The sequence below is a fragment of the Aethina tumida genome, chromosome 1, assembly GCF_024364675.1.
Source record: "Aethina tumida isolate Nest 87 chromosome 1, icAetTumi1.1, whole genome shotgun sequence".
Lineage (NCBI taxonomy): Eukaryota > Metazoa > Arthropoda > Insecta > Coleoptera > Nitidulidae > Aethina > Aethina tumida.
Window position 1 is genome coordinate 17,512,738 of NC_065435.1, and position 20,247 is coordinate 17,532,984.

The 20,247-nt window shown below is 29.0% G+C and overlaps 2 protein-coding genes across 3 annotated transcripts in view; both read left to right on the plus strand.

Annotated features, from left to right (window-relative positions):
- Positions 1 to 5,575, plus strand: part of LOC109600641 (uncharacterized) — a 31,360-nt gene extending 25,785 nt beyond the window's left edge. The window contains exons 5-8 of the mRNA XM_020016818.2: positions 385 to 745; positions 929 to 1,164; positions 3,432 to 3,729; positions 3,806 to 5,575. Of these exons, the coding sequence (XP_019872377.1) occupies positions 385 to 745; positions 929 to 1,164; positions 3,432 to 3,729; positions 3,806 to 3,918 (1,008 nt within the window). The 3' untranslated portion in view covers positions 3,919 to 5,575. The remainder of the gene's footprint in view (positions 1 to 384; positions 746 to 928; positions 1,165 to 3,431; positions 3,730 to 3,805) is intronic.
- Positions 5,576 to 7,840: 2,265 nt separating this feature from the next.
- On the plus strand, positions 7,841 to 17,774 carry LOC109600644 (interaptin). 2 transcript variants are annotated; one of them, XM_020016821.2, is made up of 8 exons: positions 7,841 to 7,899; positions 8,240 to 8,306; positions 10,800 to 10,902; positions 12,757 to 14,249; positions 15,096 to 15,430; positions 15,492 to 15,620; positions 16,087 to 16,236; positions 16,904 to 17,774. In XM_020016821.2, exons 2-8 carry the CDS (start codon positions 8,265 to 8,267, stop codon positions 17,082 to 17,084), a joined length of 2,433 nt encoding a protein of 810 aa, XP_019872380.2. In that variant the 5' UTR covers positions 7,841 to 7,899; positions 8,240 to 8,264; the 3' UTR covers positions 17,085 to 17,774. The 2 variants fall into 2 exon arrangements, with proteins under 2 accessions (XP_019872380.2, XP_049826554.1); XM_049970597.1 differs by lacking the exons at positions 7,841 to 7,899; positions 8,240 to 8,306 and adding an exon at positions 10,428 to 10,574.
- Positions 17,775 to 20,247: the final 2,473 nt, after the last annotated feature.

Consider the following 20,247-nt stretch of genomic DNA (forward strand, 5'->3'; position numbering starts at 1 on the left):
ATATAGTCCTATTAGCTCTTGATGTGGATCTCTTAAGTTAGAGGCTGTCGCACACTCTAGACCGCTCCGCTCCGTCCTTCTACGAACCGCCGGCCACCGCATTTTCGCGGTGTTAAGGCAGATGCTGTAGTAGTAGAAAAATCTTGTGAAATGAGACTGATAGTACTGATACGTTTCAGGCACGCGCATATCTTTTGTTTATATTTTTTACGAATTTAATAGTTTCGAAGCGAAGCGGAGCGATCTAGTGCGTTTGCGATTCTTAATTCATACAGAATAGTAACATTTAGTAGTTTGCGCTGACACAACAGTTTATCTTCACAACAGTTTATCTTCATAGAAAAAAAAAGTACAATTATTTTGTTCACACATGCAATATTTTAGGGAGTTAAAATTAAAATGGATGATGCTGGTAACATATTAATTAAAAGAATATCAAAATGCAATGTGTATATAAAGAATACAGGTCAAGGGGATGAGAATGCCATAGGAAGTGAAATTTTAAAACTACCAAATTGTGCCTTGGAACTAGAGAAGCCTGTTAAACTATTCGATATGAAGAAATTTCAATCGAATGTAAACCGAGAGCTCAGAAGGGCCTACCCCGATCGTAGAAGATTGGAATGTCAATGCCTAAGTGCAATAAGTTTTGTTAAATCTGAACCTGAACTTCTCGAATGTCCCATATGGGTGTTGATTATAAACGTAGTCGCCATGGATATGCTAAAGTCAAAATTGCCACCAGGTAAGTGTCTCCCCGTATCCTTTATATGATTTAATCTTTTTTATGCTGGTTAATATATTAAAATTACTCAGGTCCACCAATCAGTCAATTTAAATACTTCTAAGTATGTGTCGGTACCTCATTCGGTACAAGTTTTACATATGCATACACTATATATAAAAAATATTATAAACTTGTTTTTAGTTCAACGAGTAATGGATATCAAAAACAGACCTCGCATACCTGTGCCTGATGAAGACCCTTATAGTGTAGCAGGAAATGGTAGCGGTTCGTCAGGAAGTTCTGGTTTTGCGAGTGGTAACGTGGCAGCGACAAGGGAACAATTGCTTCTTCAAAGTCAACAACACGCTCAAAGACGAAGTGAAAAACCACCCAAACTGCCTCCTCGGGAAAAGATGTATCCACATGACATACCGAAGGTAAATTTTTTCCTTTTGTGTAAGTCTGCTACACATATGATTCAATTCTTTGGGAATACCGAAACGGAACGGTCTGGAACGCGAATACTGACACATCTCTACTAATTACAATCTCTGTGTTCATTATATCATTAAATTAAATCAAACATAAAATCACCTAAAGACTACCATAGTCTGGAGCCAATTTTCTCTGTCTTAAACTATGAAAGGAACCATTTCAAACTTTCCTTATCGGGGCGTGTTTGAAAATAATAATGAGCAATTTAACATCTGAACAAGCAGCCTAAATTGGGGCCCTAATTGAAGATGGCAGATAGCAGCCATATGGGGAATCAATCAGACCAGTGTTTCAAGGGTTGTAAAACGATTTAAAGGAACAGGAGAGTACACTAGAAGGCCAGTTCCCGGTCGTCTGCGGCGTGTTTTAGCTTGGCAACTGCAAAACGTTTAAGAGAATTTGGAGTCGGACCGAGATTGCCTGTTACTGCACTGTTGTTAATCAGAGAACACCGCGTGGCCTAAAGTTTGCAAGAGACGCATTCCACTGTACAGACGTGAAGGTGAAGGATTTGCTGAATGCAACATTAGAGGAACCCGAATTTGTGAAAGTGGCTCTATTATGATTTGGGATGGTATATGTGGTTCTTGAAGACAATGTATTTGATGTTGATTGTAGTAGTTGCCCCTGTTATTCTTATGCACGACAAAGCTTTAGATTGGCCACTTCCCAATCCAATCAAGCATGTTTGGGACCACCTAAAAATATGCATAAAAACCCGTAATATCGCTCCAGACAGTCTTGATAAGCTGGAAGACGTTTTAAATGAAGAATGGGAACTTTTGAATATGGACTACGTTAGAAATCAAGGAGCCTCCACATAGAATGGGGGATGCCATTTGAGTCAGAGGCGGTAATACCACATTTTAAAATGATTCAACTGGCGTTAGAAGAAATTTTTTGTCAACATGATTTTACCCATTTTTGGTGATTTACTGTTATTTTTATCATTTTGCTGGTTTCTCTTTAATTTTAATTTTTGTGCAATAAACCGTTATTAACTATTCCTAAATTGTGTTACTTGCCACTTCCGAACAGTTTTAGAAAGTAAAAATACTAATATTTAGTCAAAAATGTGATGAGTGAATATAATTCTTATAAAATAAGAAACTACTTCTAATTAATATCTATTTTTTTTTTGTGTTTATTTAGCGTGTACCAACATATGGACTGCATATTTATATCTCTACTTCTTGAAGATAACGTTGCACTGTCGTATTGCCTCTAATAAAGATTAAAGGTGGCGTACTTCCATGAGCAATAGCACCCCATACCATAATACCCTTTGTTCGATGTATATCTATTTCAACATCAAACTGAGGTTGACATGTTTCTCCCCGACTTTGTGTGACTCTTTTTCGACCATCATATCCACCCTATCAAAATCGGGATACATTGCAGATTCCAATGTTCTCGTTCTCTACACCATTGTAGTCGTTATCTTCGGTGCTCAGCAATCAGAGATAACAAAAGATGAGACCGATAATAGACCAGGTTCTCCTAACCATTCATTAGCCATAGATATAGTTGTTGAAAATCGGTCTTAGACGTCGATCTTGAACTACAGCTGTGCCCCTTCGGCGTCCGGTGCCTATACTCTTCTCCGATTTTTGGCCACTATTAAATCACGCTTGACAACTGTTCAACGATAGTTGGATTTCTGTTAGTGCGATTACCGATTTGTCGAAATGAAAAATCCACCTCTGGTAGACCAATAAATAGGCCTCTTTCAAATTCACTTAGCTAGCGATAAATTTCACGTACTCACGGTCTAGGTATTCCAACATTACTAAACATCGATATTGGATCCAACCAAACAGTTTAATTCTTTAAAATAATAATAAAATATGAATAACAAAATTTGAATGTGGTAAAAAATAAGTTTACATGAAAAAACCTACACCAATCATTACCAAATGATACAAATTACTACTACTAGTAATCGTTTACTCCTTACTACAACATCTATGTTTTACCAAAGGAATATTAAATTTGGCGTTACAATTTCTTTGTCAGTGAGTATACTTGAATTATTCGATTGGTGATTTTTTATATCTTTAAGTTAACTAAGAAAGTTCTAGACTGTTAAAACCGCCCATAGAATAAGTTTAAAACGTGCGCATTAGTACAATTTTCCATAATATTGTTCCCCCTCGATCTCATATACTTTATATTAACAAAAAAATCTAATAATCCTTTTATATTTCAGCCGGACTACGATGATCACGTGGATGACACTAGATTAAAACCATTTTTGTCATCTCGAGGTAAGGAGAAATCAAAAGATAACAAAAAATACGACGATCCATATTATTGTGGCTTGAGAGCACGAGTGCCAAATTTTGTTGCAAAATCAAAAGCTAAGGATTTAGCCTCTTCGAAGCGTTTCTCTGTTAGTCAACAACAATCTCAGTCTCATATCACACTGATGTCTCAGCAACCTCATGTACAACATCACATTCATCCTCAAGCCATGTGGCACACCAGAAGTTATGAAAGTGGAATAGGTATGTAGGTGTGGACAATCCAACGTAATTGACTACCATTCACAATTTGTTGAAACTGAAAATTATTTTTTTTCAGATTCCGATGTTATTGAGTCACCTTACAACCAAATTTATGGTCGACTTCCTATACCAACAAGGGCTTACATTCCAAATCAACCACGTACCATGTATATTGGGGAATGGGACTGACCATATTGTAAATAATTGATAATTGTAATTATTTTTGGCAAATTCTATCATAAGTGGTGAAATTTTAAACGTAAATAACAATTTAATTATTTAAGAAAATATGTATTTTTTATATTACAATCAAAAATGTATTTTTAGATGTGTACACAATAGTAAAAGATAGTCACATATGTAACAATGGCATACGACTAATTCTTATATCAACTATCGCGGGCAGAAACACCATCCTGTTTTAAACCCGATTCGTTTGCACAGTCACATCCAGAGCACTTTGTCATTGTTACAAAATGTGACGTTGCAAACGAAATCGGTTAAAAATAGAGGCAGAGTACTAAAAAGGTAACGGCTGAAATTAGTAACAGAATGTGTGGTTTTTGTTTAACCAACAGATATAATCGATGTAAACTTAATTATTATTTCGTATGTAATACCTACCAAAACAGAATTTTAAAACAATTTATAGCATAATGAGATAAACACATAGAGTGTATTCCTTAAAGTGCATTTAACTTAAAACTACATGATTATTAAATACATTTCATACCATACATCGGTTTATGATTTACAGAGATTTTATGTATTGCACGAATTTATATAAATTTACAGTTATGTACACATTGTAAGATACTTATATATACTTAATTGTTAAATGTTAATTGTTTGTAATATTATAGAATTAGAATATTCAGTATTTTCAATATTTTAAACAAATTTCTATAAATTTCAGTATCATTGCAACAAAAGGATAAATTATCATGAACATTAAAACATTAGGATAGCTGAGACTTCTAACACGCTTTATATGTGTTTAAAAATTATTATATGAAAATTTGATTAGAATTCAATACATATAGTAATTAATATGATTCATTACACGTTGTATACACATTATGAAGACGAAAGTTAACATTGAATAAGTGAGATCCCTCGGAAAATAAACATATTTATAGTAACAAATGTTACCTGAAACAAACTACAAAATATATCCATTAAGTGTTTTCAGAGTGATTTCAATGTTCAATATTTCTTTTTTCAAAATTTTTATCTGTAGTTTATTTACACTAACTAAATTGCCCTAAAAAGTAAAACATATTTCTAAATTACAATTTGGTCCATTTAAGAAATATCCCCTTAATTATTTTATCTACTCGATTTTATTTAAAAGTAGACGACTAATAACATAAAAGCTCTTTCCTATACCACTGTTTCCTGCCATGAAATAAAAATTATGATGTTCTTTCTGAAAAAAATACTACCTTCACAAATCACATTATGCTAATATCCTAATAAATATTTCTCATTTTTTAAATCATTAAAGTCATATTAAATAAAAAGTTACAGGAGTGTATATATAATTTATGTACATAAAAAATAAGATTAAAATGTGGTTATAGCAATATACAAATATTCAAGTAGCTTCTCAGCTACATTATTATTTGGTGCATATAATAAGTATATATTATATTGACATTAAGTAAGCAATTGTGATTAGAAAAAATAATAGAATAGGTTTTATATTTTTATAAGCAACTGAATATAATTCGTGTAAAGTATTCATAACACTGTATATGACAATTTGTGTAATTTATATAGTAAATGGTGGTGGAGTGACTTATGTATGAATTTTTTACTTGAATAAATTATTATTAAAATATTATTATTATTATTGTGAGCAATCAGACATTACCTAGAGACTAAGCAACAACTGTGTCTGAAATAAATGAGTTGGTCTTATTGATTTGAGTCGATAATGTTATGGACGAATGCAGGGTACATAGATTTAATACATTATTATACACAAAATGGTATACATAGGTACATCGTAGGTGAGATGTGGGAATAAATTACAAATTCCCTGCATTTATGAAGCGTTCCTCGTCAAGGTCTCTGTAATTGCGTGTTTTATGATCCTGTATATGAGGATATGTTTTATGACCTGGTGGGGATAGTCTTTGTGATAGGTGTGGCCTCTGCTGTGGTGGAGTTCGGCACTGGACATTTCTCCCCTGGTTTTATTCGGGATGACTGACGGGGCTACGTATGGCAATACTGACCTTATATACGCTTTGCAGGCGTTTATTTTCCTTTCTAGAAGAGTATTAAGAAGGATGTCTGGTGATATCCAGGTGGACTCTGAACGTGAGATTCTTATGCAGCGTGTCCATCAAGTATTTAGCCTTACCATAGATGCTCACGTTCTGTCCCATCACCTTGATTGTATTAGGGTATTCCCCTTTTGAGGTTGTCAAGAGGCTAGTCTCCGCTTTCCTTAGATTGATTGTATCCACTTCAATGCGAACTTCTGAACCTTCAAGTGTTTCTACTTTGTTCGCTTTTTATTAACCCCTTTTTTACTTAAGACAAAAACCACCAATAGTAATTCAACAATTCTTCCTAGTTAATATTGAATTAATTAAAGATAATAATTAATCAGTATGAAAGTGGTCTGGCATCGCTACAACAGTTTACTTATAAAAAAAAGAGAGAAAGATGAAATTGCCAAGTTGTTCAGTAGTTAATGAAACAAAACAAATATTTTATTAATGTTTGTACAAATAATAACACAAAAAAATAATATAATAATGGATGGAGTGTGTTCGAAGAAAGATCCCGGCTCATGCACATATTTATATTGAAACGTTCTAGCAGGACTTCTATAGTTTAGAATTAGGGTTTACGTTACCCTATCTGTTTCTGGTATTCAAAAAAAAAAACTTGTCAGGCATCGGTTAAAATAAACTTAAATGTATTGAATATTCCGATATTTAAATAAAATTACACTGCTTGTATAAATATATGAAAATAAAATCGAGAAAATTATCCATAACCTAACCGGTTTTCAAATAATACTGATTAACTTGAAAACATGTTTTCAGGGAGGATAACATATTAAACATTTCTTAATTGGTGGTAGTATTAATAGAAACAACATCTAGATGTAATTCCTAAATTCTTAAAATTATTTTACATGTTCATGTTCATCATCAATAACTGGTTCTTTTAAACTAGTCCTTTGGATTCGAAATTTTGTCAGTTTGCAGTCAGAAGAAGTTTATTATTGAGTTTTGTCAACTAATAAGTCTTGTAATAAAGTTACATCCTATTATCAAGAGCTTGATAAGTATTAAAACATAATATACATACATGCATAAAGTTTTGTTTACATTTCTTTGTTCTTAAACACACAACAACGACATTCAGTTATTCTTTCATTCTATTACAAAAGAAAACAGTTACTTAGTTTTCTTTATCTCAGACAGAGATTTGGTAAAACTTGCCAAATCTCTGGATCTCAGACGATTTGTTTTTGAAATACATGATATAAGTTATGTCACATAACCTCAAATAGATTGTGCATACTAGTTGCAAAAATTTAATTTCTACTTTTGTCATTTGTCAATATACCTTATTAATTTAAAGTAGTTAATTATATTCGATGGCATGTAGTTATTTACTAACCTACGTGGTTTTAAACATATATGGGTAACCCTGCATTTTAATGTGGTAAGCGGATTGGTTGCATATTTATTGTTCATATTTATAAACACTGTTACTAGTTCTTTTAATTATTTTTTTAAATAATATATTTCTTTCGAACTAAGAAACAACAGAAATTATCGTTAAGTTGTAAAAATTAAATATGTAAATAAACATTACACAAATTTAATATTTAATTTTATTTAAGTATAATTCAAATAAGCATATTTAAACACTACGAAAAATGTGATATTTCTCACTGTTAAAAAAGATTATTTAAGTCTGTGTAAATGACATTTCTCGTGCGACTCTCACAAAAATCTTATTAATCAAATATTTTATATTATATAAATTTAAATTGTCCAAAAAGTAAGGAATTTTAAATACCCCGCGTGTATGTGGCGACCTCGTGGTGGTGACATGCGCGATTATTATTTAAAGTTTTGAATCTTGTATTCGGTGACAGTTGAAATTGTGGTTGAAATATTTTCTTCTATTGAATAGGTGAGTTTGAGGATTATTTTACATATAAAATTTTCAAATTTGGTTTCAAATGTTCAATAGTGGTATATATATATATATATATATATATATATATATATATATATATATATACTGCTATGATTGCTTAGATCATCATGAATAACCTAAACGGTTTTTTAAACATGCATTTAATAATATTTAGAGAAAATAATACATTCAACAAATGTAATAGGATTCTTTACCATTTTTCTCTTCATAACTTACTTTAATTTACTTAGAATTATATATTGTATTGGTTTTTATAATTGTCCTCTTTTTTTTGTTTTCCAGTCATGGCTTAACATTAAATTTTTATTTACAGAATATTAATCAAGATAATATTTAGGATGGATTACAGAAGAAGTCCATTAAAGCAGTTGAATCAACAAGTAAGCCTTTGTATACCCTCATACATTGTTTAACTTTTAATATTATTATGAGGTGTGCTTCTCTAGTTGGAATACAGTAACAATTAGGACTAACAATTAAAAATAAGTTGATACTTTTTATGACTAGACTAATAAGACTAAATATTAAAATAATATTTAATCCTGTATCCATAGTCACTTGATAGCATGTAGTGGATACTAACAGTAACAAACTTGCATATAAAATAAGTCATCTTTTAAATTTTTAGACTTGTTTCACCTATTTAAAATACTGTTTTAGACTATTTAAAGACACATTCTGGAACTTGTTAATGTTAATATTTCAAACAATCTATGGCTGGTTTCAACTATTTTCAATCTTAATAATTGCTAAAATGTAGTGTAGCTTCCATGTTGGATAATATCATTTGTAAAAGTACACATTACGTTAGTTTATTCATCCCATTGAAAGGAAATTAAAATATAAGAAAAACTTACACACAATATTGTGTCAGTACTAGTATTTATTTATGTATTTGCACTGATACTTTAAATAATAGATTACACTGTACTTGATAGTAATTAATGATGTACTTAATAAAGTACAATTTATAAAACAATATAACAAATCGTTATTATATAAAAGAATGAAAAAATATCTATATTGGGCCAGATCAACAAATTCTCTTTTGTCTAAACTTGATTTTTGTGAAGGGAGCTGAATAATTTAATAATAAAAGTCGACTCTCGATAATTTAAGTTTGGCCTCTCGAAAATTGATACATTTAGTGTCAAAGGATACAGACGCTAGATGAACTAATCAATTATAACTAATTACTAATTAACTATTATAAAATGTTTTCAAAAATTACAAATAGAACGTCATATATTTTATGTATAATCAAATAATACAATAAATAAATGAAGTTCTTGATATCATCTTTAATAATTGGAACGTAATATACGAGCCCTGTCGTGGTGAAGTTAACTCAACTAACTAGTTTTTTAAAGAAATTTAGCATGTTATAATAAAATTTATTAAAATCGGAAACAAAGAAAGAAAAATGTTAAGAAATCCCTAATATTGTTTATATACAGAAAATGATTTAAAAATATATTAAAAATTACATCGTCTTTTCGACTTATTACCGCCAGAATACGTCTCGACATAGTGTCAATCATCAAAAGTAAAATTATTCCAAATTTGTTGGAGACGATCTCGCAGCTCTTTCTCTTCAAGATATGCTCATAATAAAAAACTAATAACATGTAGATAGACAAACAATTACATATTTAAAAATAAATTTCATGAGGCTATTCGCTGGCCCCTTTACTACCCTCAAATTATATTCTTCAAAGAAATTTTGAACAACTTTGGCTATGTGTGGTCGTTATCTTGTTGTAAAGTGAAATTTGGTCCATACTGGTTCATGAAAGGTAACACAGTAGGTTGCAGAATATCATCAATGTATCGGTAGTTCTTCTCTCAGCCACAGTTGTATTTAAATATCGTTATCCTCGGCGTTTGTCGTACGTCATTTGTTCTTAAACAAACATGGATTCATCTGTAAAGACCTGTGTGCTCTTAGTTAATTGAGGAACAACAACTGCATGTCTTTAATATAAATTGGTTTCATGGTTTCCTAAGTGGCGAGCTGTTCTTGATCGCTCTCGACGAGCTCTATATGGTCTCTTATGACTGACTTATGACGATTGAGATGCCTTCTTTGTACAATAGCTTTTCCAAGAGTATCGTTGTTCATGACACAACACGGTGAAAAAGACCGATAAACAATGTTATTTGCGAATTAAACGAGTCGATTCAGAAGCATTTTGAGTTAAATTTCAAGTATTTATTTTTCTAACAGATATTAAAATAATAATAATAAAGAAGTTTTTTGTAATATTAAAATGACTAGTTTATAATGTGTCAATACAAAATATATAATAAATATAATAATGATATAAACTGCTACAGAAGTTGGCTTAAGCAACGAAGCTGAATGACTAAAAATATCTGTCAAGTGATATCTGAAAAATATAGAGGGCAACATATGCGGCAGCATCTTGACCTAGCATTCACATAAAAGTTTTTGTTTTATAAATAGATTAGTCTTTATTTACCTACACTGTTCTTGACACAAGTATTTTAAAATTTGGGGTTATAATTTATGTTCCTTGTACCTTGAATTGCGCTGATCTCTGTTATAAATTAATTTAATATAATTACATATACATTTAAACGACAAAATGAATTTTGTTACTAGCGTTTTAAAGAAAATCACTCAGGTAAATATAACATATAACCTTAATATAAGAATTTGTGTTTATAGATGACAGTAACATGACTAGCAAATGTTTTTTAAAAATAAATTGTAATCAAAATATGTCTATACTATACTATAGTATACTACATGTATTTAAATTTCCTAATTGGATATTTTCTTCTCATTTAATACAACTTTTGTTTTTTATATTATTTTAACTGAATATTGTGCATTTGTTTTCCTCTAGGCTGAGAATATAGAAGTTGCACTAGATAGAAATATGGATAACCAAGATAAATCAAATAAAGAAAATGTCCCCTATGACGATGCAAACATTTCTTCCAATAAAGGTAATTATAATTACTATAGATGGGATTAACAAATCCCCTCGGTGATAAGTAATATAATGTTTACTATACCATACCTACTAAATTTAACATTTTTAAACACTGCTGGTACTTATCACATCACATCAATCGCAATATAATATGAAAATTTTAATTCAATTTTCTTTATTATTTTCTGAAAGACCACAATTTGTGTATTGGCTACCTTTGAAATTACATATCGTATTGTGGTCAATAATATTTTTTTAAATTAAATCTTCTTCATTTTTGGTATTATTATTTAAACAAAACAAATTAATTTTGTAATATTTTGTTGTAGTATTGTCAAGTGATAAACTGCTTGAGGAATTCAAAATTACTACGAACAAAAATGAAATGAAATTGATTTTATATGTTCTATGAATAAACATATATTGAATTATCTTAATTTATTTTTAGTTAAATTTCATAAGAAATTCGAAGATAACTGCATGCATTTTTTGAGAAGACGCACAAATTCAGTCAAACAAAGAAAAATATTTGGTTATATTATTGTTTACTTCAAAATTTATTTGAAGAGAAACTGTCGCTCTAAATTAAATCATAATTGGAAAGAAAGAAAATTCCACTTACTCGGCTGGTAAAATTCTCAATTCATTTAATCATAATCGTATTTGAGATGACAATCTTCAGTTAAAATGGAGTTATGTGTTTACATAACTTTAAATATAATAATTGAGTTTAAAACCGAATTTGTGGAGAAAAACATACGAACTAAACTGATCAATATCCGTTCTGAAGTAAAACGAGAGCTATTCTATTGTGCGACTGAAGTGAATGTTTACGGTATTGCGTCTTAAAATATTATTTTTAATTATTCGAAATAAATGTAACTTACATAATATACATATATACATATATATATATATATATATATATATATATATATTTGTATTTAGCGCGTTCACTTGACAGTTATATACGATGTTCCCCTTTATGGTGCATATGACTCACAAGCCAAGGTAGTGAATCAAAGGTCCAAGTGTTTACTATTTGTACTCGTAAAACATTTCCTTTACTAACTGTTATTGCGTACATACATATCATATTGCCATCTACGTTACTGGTTCATTCGGCTTTAAATTATTACTGTTATTATTATTAACTAATTATTATTTATCTCTAAACCACATTACACAGATTACATGAACAAACAAGGTTACGGATTTGGACATTAGTATTGGATGAAATCAATAAATCTTTTTAATAAAATATCATATAAATATTATTAATAATTAAAAAACTGATAAATAAACAGTAGTTATATATAACATATTTATTCTATTATTTTAACAAATACCGTCCAACAGTTTCATTAATTACAAAACAGATTCATTAATAATGTTTATTTATTTTATGTAAGGTTATAATTATAATGTTAATTTAAAATAGGCATTAATGTTAGTTCCATTTAATTTTGTTAAGAAGTTTCCCTCCATTAATGTCATCATTTTGTATACAAACGTTTATTTATTAATTTTACGAGGGTGTTCTTGGGGATAAAAATTAGTATAATTCATTATTAAATAAATCTTTTTACGAAGGGATTGTACATGTTATTTGTCCCATAGAATTTGACAATTGTTTTCTTAGTTATATCAAGGAATATCTTACTCCAACCTTTTGATTACTCTCTTGGCTTAGTTGACAGGAGTTGTGCAGTGACGTTTCTCTCATTTTGATACAGATTTTACGCCCTGTACACATGTTTAAACGATGTAAATTAACTAAACTATCTGATGGTTTTTGAAACATTCCACAATCACATTAGTATATAATTTAGGTGTTTAATATAGTAAAGTTTATATTTAATTTAAGTGAAAGAAGAAGATTCCCGAGAATCTTTATTAAACCACATTGATGAAGAAAAACTTGAATATCAAAAAGAATCAGCAATAGTATATACAACAGCTGTGTGTAAAAATGGTTCACAATTAGAAGTAGAGAGAATTGACTTATTAAACACAACGCAAGTAACGAGCAATGAAAATAATTTACCAAATATTTCCACTTTTCGAGATGGTACTTTAGTGGGAGACATTATTAAAAGAGAATTAGATGAGTCATGTCTAGGTGGAATAAGCAGCCTTCTGAATAACATAGATTTGAATAAATCAGAACATTGTCATAAGGATATTGAAGAAATTACAGGAAACATCTTGAAACTTGAAGACACAAACCAGACCACAAATAAGAATTTATCAGTTTCTGAAATATTTGAACAAGTTACTGAAAAAAAAGAAAATTTAGACATAACAATATCAAAATCTGGGAATTTGTCGGTTTCTGAAATATTTGAACAAGTTGCTAATGAAAACGAAAATTTAGATGTAACAATAACAAAACCAGAGTTAAATGTTACACAGATTGTTGTTCCAGAAACAAACATAAATACAAATTCTATAGAAGAAGAAAATCCACTTGACGTAAATTCAGCAAAAGTTATTTCTGAATATTCTCCAGATCGGCTTGAGATAAATACAAGTTACACTATTAAGGGAGAGGAAAACGAATCAGGCAGACCTGATTTAAATTCAACAGAGATTATATGTAAAAAAGAGGAAGAAAAGGAAGATTCTAAAACAAATAAATGCTTGGAAGAAGAATATCTTCACTTCTGCAGAAATTCATGTAAGTCTGAAGAGAAAATTGAATTTGAAAATTTAATTAGATGTAGTTCACCTGATATTAAAATAACACAACTTAATAAATCTTTCAATAACACTCTTAAAGAACCACACATTGAAAATTATATTTCAAATAAAACAAATGTTATTAAAAACAAAACCACAGATAACTTTGAAGTATTTATAAATAAATCATTAAAAACAGATGATAAATTTGTAATCAAGAATTTTGAAAAATCAGAAGTAAGCCAGTTAGAAAATACACCACAAAGTAACAAGACCATTAAGGAAGATTCTATTGAAAGCAACTCTATTCCCTTATTGAATCAGGTCGGACAGTACAAAGCAAGTGAATTGGGCAGTTTAGATGATCATAGATGTTCTGATGAAGATCAGCTTAACTCCAATTTTGGTGTAGAAGAAGAAAATATTAAGATTAAATCTAATACTAAAGAACAAATAAAGTTAAATGTGAGTGAAGGTTTTAACATAATTGAATTAACGCCCAAAGAATTGAACAATTCTGTTGGACAGACTAGCACAAAGAAAGAACACATTGGAGTAATTACAGATTCTAGTTTAAAACCAGTTAATGTAATACAAAAACAAAGTGATGAAGTAAAGGCATTATTAACATCTACACCAATTATCCAAAAACAACTTTGTGACATTGAATTAAATCAGGTAAGAAATTTTTGGCAGTGATAGGAATTATCAAATTAATCAATAAGCATCTTAAATAGTAACTACTTTTTTGACTGAAGTAGCAAAATGTGAATTGAATGAAATTAATATATTCGAATGGTCTAATCTATTTAAAGTACATACAGTCATTTATATTTATTTCTTTATTTTAACAATATTAAATAAAATAAATTAATCAGGCACACATTTGATTAGTCACCACTACTTCAGTAACACACATACTAACAATGTTGTCTACAAAAATAGTAATGAATAAACTTACCCAAATAAATTCATTTGAGAGTGAATTATTTGATAGCTAGCTTCATTTGATAATTCCCATCACTTATCAATTATTGTTTATTCTACAGTGTAGTCCATTTGAAAGCGGGTCACCCCCATAAAATTTGTATTTTTTGTTCGATTTTAACAAAATTTTTTTGTAGTATGGGAAAATACCAAATTTCCTAATGAATATGCATATTCATAATTCTGTGGAAAAGATAAGATTATTTTATTTTTCAACAATATCAGAATATTATACTATTACTTCCACCTATCCACCATTCAATTCAATGTATTTATTATATCTTTTTCGTAAGTTGATTTTTCTTAATTTTTCTGTGGTAATTTCGGAACATGATTCATTTATTATATTAGTATAGTATTATAATGTGTGAATATGCATTAAAATATTGTTGAAAAATAAGATTTGTGCTATTTTTGAGAGTCTATTGTATAGATTGATCTTTTTTTATGAAATTTGGTATATATTCACTTGTATTTTCCAGTTATTCATTTCGTTAAGCATGTCATAATCCAAAACATATTAATAAATTGTTGTAGGTGAAAATCATGTCTGAATTAATAGCAGATCAACAAAGAGAAATATCTGATTTAAAACTGGAGCTAAATGCCCTACAACAATCCAAAGCAAGTTTAGAATTAGAAATTTCGAAAAAAGAAGAAATAATAATAAAAACACAGGCAGAAAGTCTAAAAAAAGAACAAGAGTATAAGATGGAAATAAAGGAACTTAAAGAAAAAATAAAGGAAAATTCAAAATTAATTGAAAAAGGTGGAAGCAGAGAAATTGAAGAACAACTCAAAGAAGCCAAAGAGAAAGCTGCTCATGCTATGAGCGAATTATTGAAAAAGTCTCACCAGGAAGCAGACTATGTGTAAGTATACATTTTAAATTTTATAAATAAGAGTCCTAATTTTCAAAATTATTTTTTTTAGAAAAATTGTAAGAGAGTATGAAAACACCTTATCTGAACAAAATGCAGAGCATGTAAAACTTGTCGAACTTCATGAGACTGTAACACGGCATCTGGCAAATTTGGAGCTGGCTTTCTCAGATGTTCATCAGTAAGTATTATTACATCAGTATTTCTAGATCGTCACTTTTTAATACCAATTTCATTCATTGTAACAAAGTAAATTGTGAAATTTTTTAAGAACCTCTATGTACTGTATGAAAACATTCAAATGAAATAAATTCATTATTATTGTAAAAATTTTTCGTTAAAAATATAATAAACTAAAATAATAATCAAAATCCATCTCACGTTTATATAATTACAATGAACTGTGATGTTTATTTTTAAGTTAATTAACAATTTTCTGACAAACAGATTAATACAAATGGATATGTTTTTTTGTTTTTCGTTAACCAACATTTTTAAAAACAATTTTTATAACACGTTATGACAAACATACTGAGTGTAATAATAATTTGGGTAATAACGTCCCGAATAAAACTGGATTTATCATATTAAGGAATATCATTTAAAATTCATCTAAAATAGATTCTTTAATCAAATTTATGTTTTAGGAAATATGAACGATTAAAAACTATTGTTGAAGGATATAAATGTAATGAAGAGACAATGAAAGCAGCTTTAGTAACTGCTGAGAAAGCTGCCAAACAGATGGAGGAACGTTATGAATATCTTAAGACACATGCTAAAAATCAAATAGAAAGGTTTGTATATGGGTCGTTTCTATTTATCCTTTTATTTCAAAATTTAATATGTAACAATGAAATAACTTTTTTTCTTGGAAGTATCTTACAAGACATTTTTCCAAAGAGCAAATTTTATGAATGATTCACCTACTTAATTAAATAGATGCCTAACGTAATGTAAAGAATTAAAAGAGACTTCTATATGAAATTTCCTACATTCTGCATGCTAAGTTCATTAAAGGATATCATGTAGATATTGTTTTATTTTCTTTGTTATCAGTTGATTACTCGGTTTACAAAATAATAAAAATAACTGAATAAGCGGCGAATATGCAAGGGTGACGTCCTAAGCATATTTTCGATATACAAGTTTATATAAACTTGTGCTCAAAACGGCTTCAATAATTTTAATTCTATATTAAGAAAACATTTTATGTTAATTCTTTTAATTCCTACAATTTTCAATACTTGGATAGAAAGAGTGGTGATATGTTGGTGGTTTGTTTCAAAGACTTTTAACGGGCAATTACTCGTTAATAGTAATTACATGTATCTATAATTCATACCCTGTCACCAATGTGGCGTATTTTTTTCAACAGTTCTAGAATATGTTAAAATTAATTTATCATTAACTGAGCATTATTCCTTGTAAAAACAAATATGTAAATCTGATTTTCGTTTTCAGATCAAATAGGGATATACTCCAGCAACAAAAGTCTTTTCAAGAGAAAGAAAACCAACTAAATGCAATAGTAAAGCGCATGGATATTAAGGTTAAGTCGATTGAAAATGCTTTGGAACAAAAAACAAATGAATGTCAGCAGCTGGCTGCTCTCTGTGATCAATTGACGGGGCAGAAACTATAGTTTCAAAACTATGAAAATATAATTTTATCTAAACATTACAAGGAATATTTTTAAAATTTTATTTAATTTCTTTTTGTTAATATATATATTAAAAATTGATAACATGTTAACCATTATTGTATAATTTTATAAAAAAATATAAATTATCTCCTATGAATGGAAATGAAAATATAAATTCCTCCGTATTATTATGCAAAAGCATTGCAAGTTTTGTCTGCTCTGGTTTTTAATTTTTTCTACGCCCGCATTTAAATTTGAACCCGAAAAGTTACTAAAGCATGTGCTATTGTTCTTATTGTTGTTTATATGTACATATTAACTTATATTTTTGTATGATGTTCTTCAGATTAATGGTAAAATCCCATATTTATTTTTTGATTTACATTAATTTATATGATTATTGTTAACTGGTACTTATATTCTTGTTTTTATAATTTTTATTCTTCTAATATATTAAATTGGTTAATGTACATGTGACATATATTTCTATAAAAAATGTTGACTTATTGTGATTATTGTTAGTAAATCAATATTAGTACAACGTACTTAGTCCAACTTGTACTTGTATTTGAGAATATATTTTCTAGCTGATTGAGAATGATATTCCTAGATTAATTTTAAACAGTAAACTATTTTAAACATGTAATATGTAACATTAGTGCACACTTCAAAATAAAACATGAAAAACTACCAAGGTTTTTGTTTTTGTTTGTTAAGTTCTGAAATTAAGAACCATAAGAATTTATTTTTTACTTGTGTGTAGAGACTAGATTTTAAGCATTATGCTTAATACTTGCATTTTTGTTTTTTCGCTTTCCTGTCTACTTGAACATTTTAGATATAGGTATTACATCCTGGCCATTAGTGTAGAAACAGTAATTTTGTAATATTGTGTAATATTTTTTTGATTGAACAGGCTATAACTATGAATAATAATAAATATACTTTCCTATTTCTTAAGTATTATTAGTTATTAGAAGAATGATATAAAAAACATTATCTATCAAAGCCGCTATTTTATTATCCACATCTACATATATATGTAATGCATTGCAAATGTGGCTTTAAATGATAAAATTATCTTGGTTATGAAATTTTCCTGGATATTAGTACCAATGTAATTCACTAGGTACCAGAGATTCTCTATAGTCTTCCAATCAGGATTTTGTGGCAGTACATAATTCTTATAATCTTCACTCAATGTTTTGATTAATTATCATGCAGAACTACTGTTTTTTTTATTAAGGGTCCATTTCCATAATTCCACCTCTTCCATATTTAATGGTGCTGACGGTATATTCCGGATTGAACTGAACATGAGACGTCGTACTTAGTAAATTCAAAAGTTCACATGTGAATTTCTATTGGGCAGTCCTGTTTCTGTTGTTTTCCCTTGGTCTACGTTGCACGGTACTAACATTAATATCTGTGATATATTTCGTTCTTATGTCGCCGTCATTTTCAATAGTTAATCTTAACTGAAAGACTTCTTAAAGAAGTTTTAGAATAACGTCCACATAATTTGGCTTTTGTTAAAAATCATTTTAAGTTTTAAACAGCAGCTATTTTTGGTGGAACCCGTGAATGTTATTGAAAGGCTGAGGCAAATAATAAAAATTAAGCAGGATTTATTTTTTTAAACATAAAGACATAACAAATTGTATCTTTATAGGTTGTTCGCATTTTTTATCGAGATTGGATGAAAAAACGTAAACAATAAAAAGTACTTAAAAAAGCATATAAATATTTATAATTTGAAATAAGTAAATAAAGCAAAAAATAAATTGAAGAGTTAAAAAAGTGCAAAAAATAAAAAATAATTTTATAATATCAAAAAGAAAAACTCGTTTCTCATTTTGCTGTTTATCTAAGACACTGAGTTTATTACATTCATTTATTTCCGACAAGATAGATGAAGTTGTGTTGTTAAGTCAAATTGATACAGAATACTCTATTAAGAAGTTTATCATTTACTATTATACTCTACGACACGAAGAAGGGACATCATCACAATTTATAAATGGTTCGAGATAAATAAAAAACATGCCTCAATATTTAGGAATAATTTTATAAAAAATGAACACCAACTCAATGTTATAATAGAGAAACATAACTATAAACAATTTCCGGATGCGGATTGAATACGGTGTTTCTTCTAGATTATAGATATCTTTTTGTCCATTTGTCACATTATAAAAGGCGGAAAATCATATATTTGAAATTTACATCAAATGTGTATAGGTTAGGTTTTTCTGGTATATAAAAATAAAACAATTAAACATTTCACATAAATTTTATTGTATATCCATGGTAAAAAAGAAAAAAATGAAAAATGAATAATATATTTAAATGATACATAATAGATCGAATGAATACATCATTTCGACATTCATCTAAACTAAAACTATATAATAATGTAATTATTATAACTAACATAACTGCTGTATAAATATATTTCTGAATTTTGACAAAAGAAATAACAAAGCAGAAAGCATGAAATAAAACTAATACAAACGAATCTTAACTTACGAATTCAATGTAAATGAATGAAATAAACTAACATATTAACATTACGATTTATAAAATAATATACAATGACAAACACAAACAATTAAATTACGTAAGTTGGTTATATAAAAAGCCTCTTAAATATGAATGAAATATATTTTCATAAAGCAAAAACCTCAGCTTAAATCTACCAAGTTATCGCGTCCATGATTCACTGTTTTGAAATCTAGTAAATTATTTTCTCTAACAAAAAACACTAGATATTTCTTACTCATCTCGAAAATTTTGGGGGATTCATATAAAACCTACATAGAAAACCTAAGAAGTACCAACCCAATGTTATAAACAAGAAATATTCCCTGGTCATCCCGACAATTTTGGGGAATTTTTACTACCAATTTATAAAATCAAATATTATAAATCCCTAACTCATCCCGAGACAAAAAGGTCGTGCCTTTCCGCCGATTCCGAACGTCCATGATCGGCTGTTGCCCCTCCGTCCCTATTCGCTTGTCCCCCCCTGGGGGGATTTCTGTTACCAATTTATAAAATCTAAAATTACAAAGCTTTAAGTGTGTGGGCGATGCTTAACCACAATGAAGTGAGCTTGATATATCAAATTTTGATTCTGCTTTGTGGACGATTATGATTATTT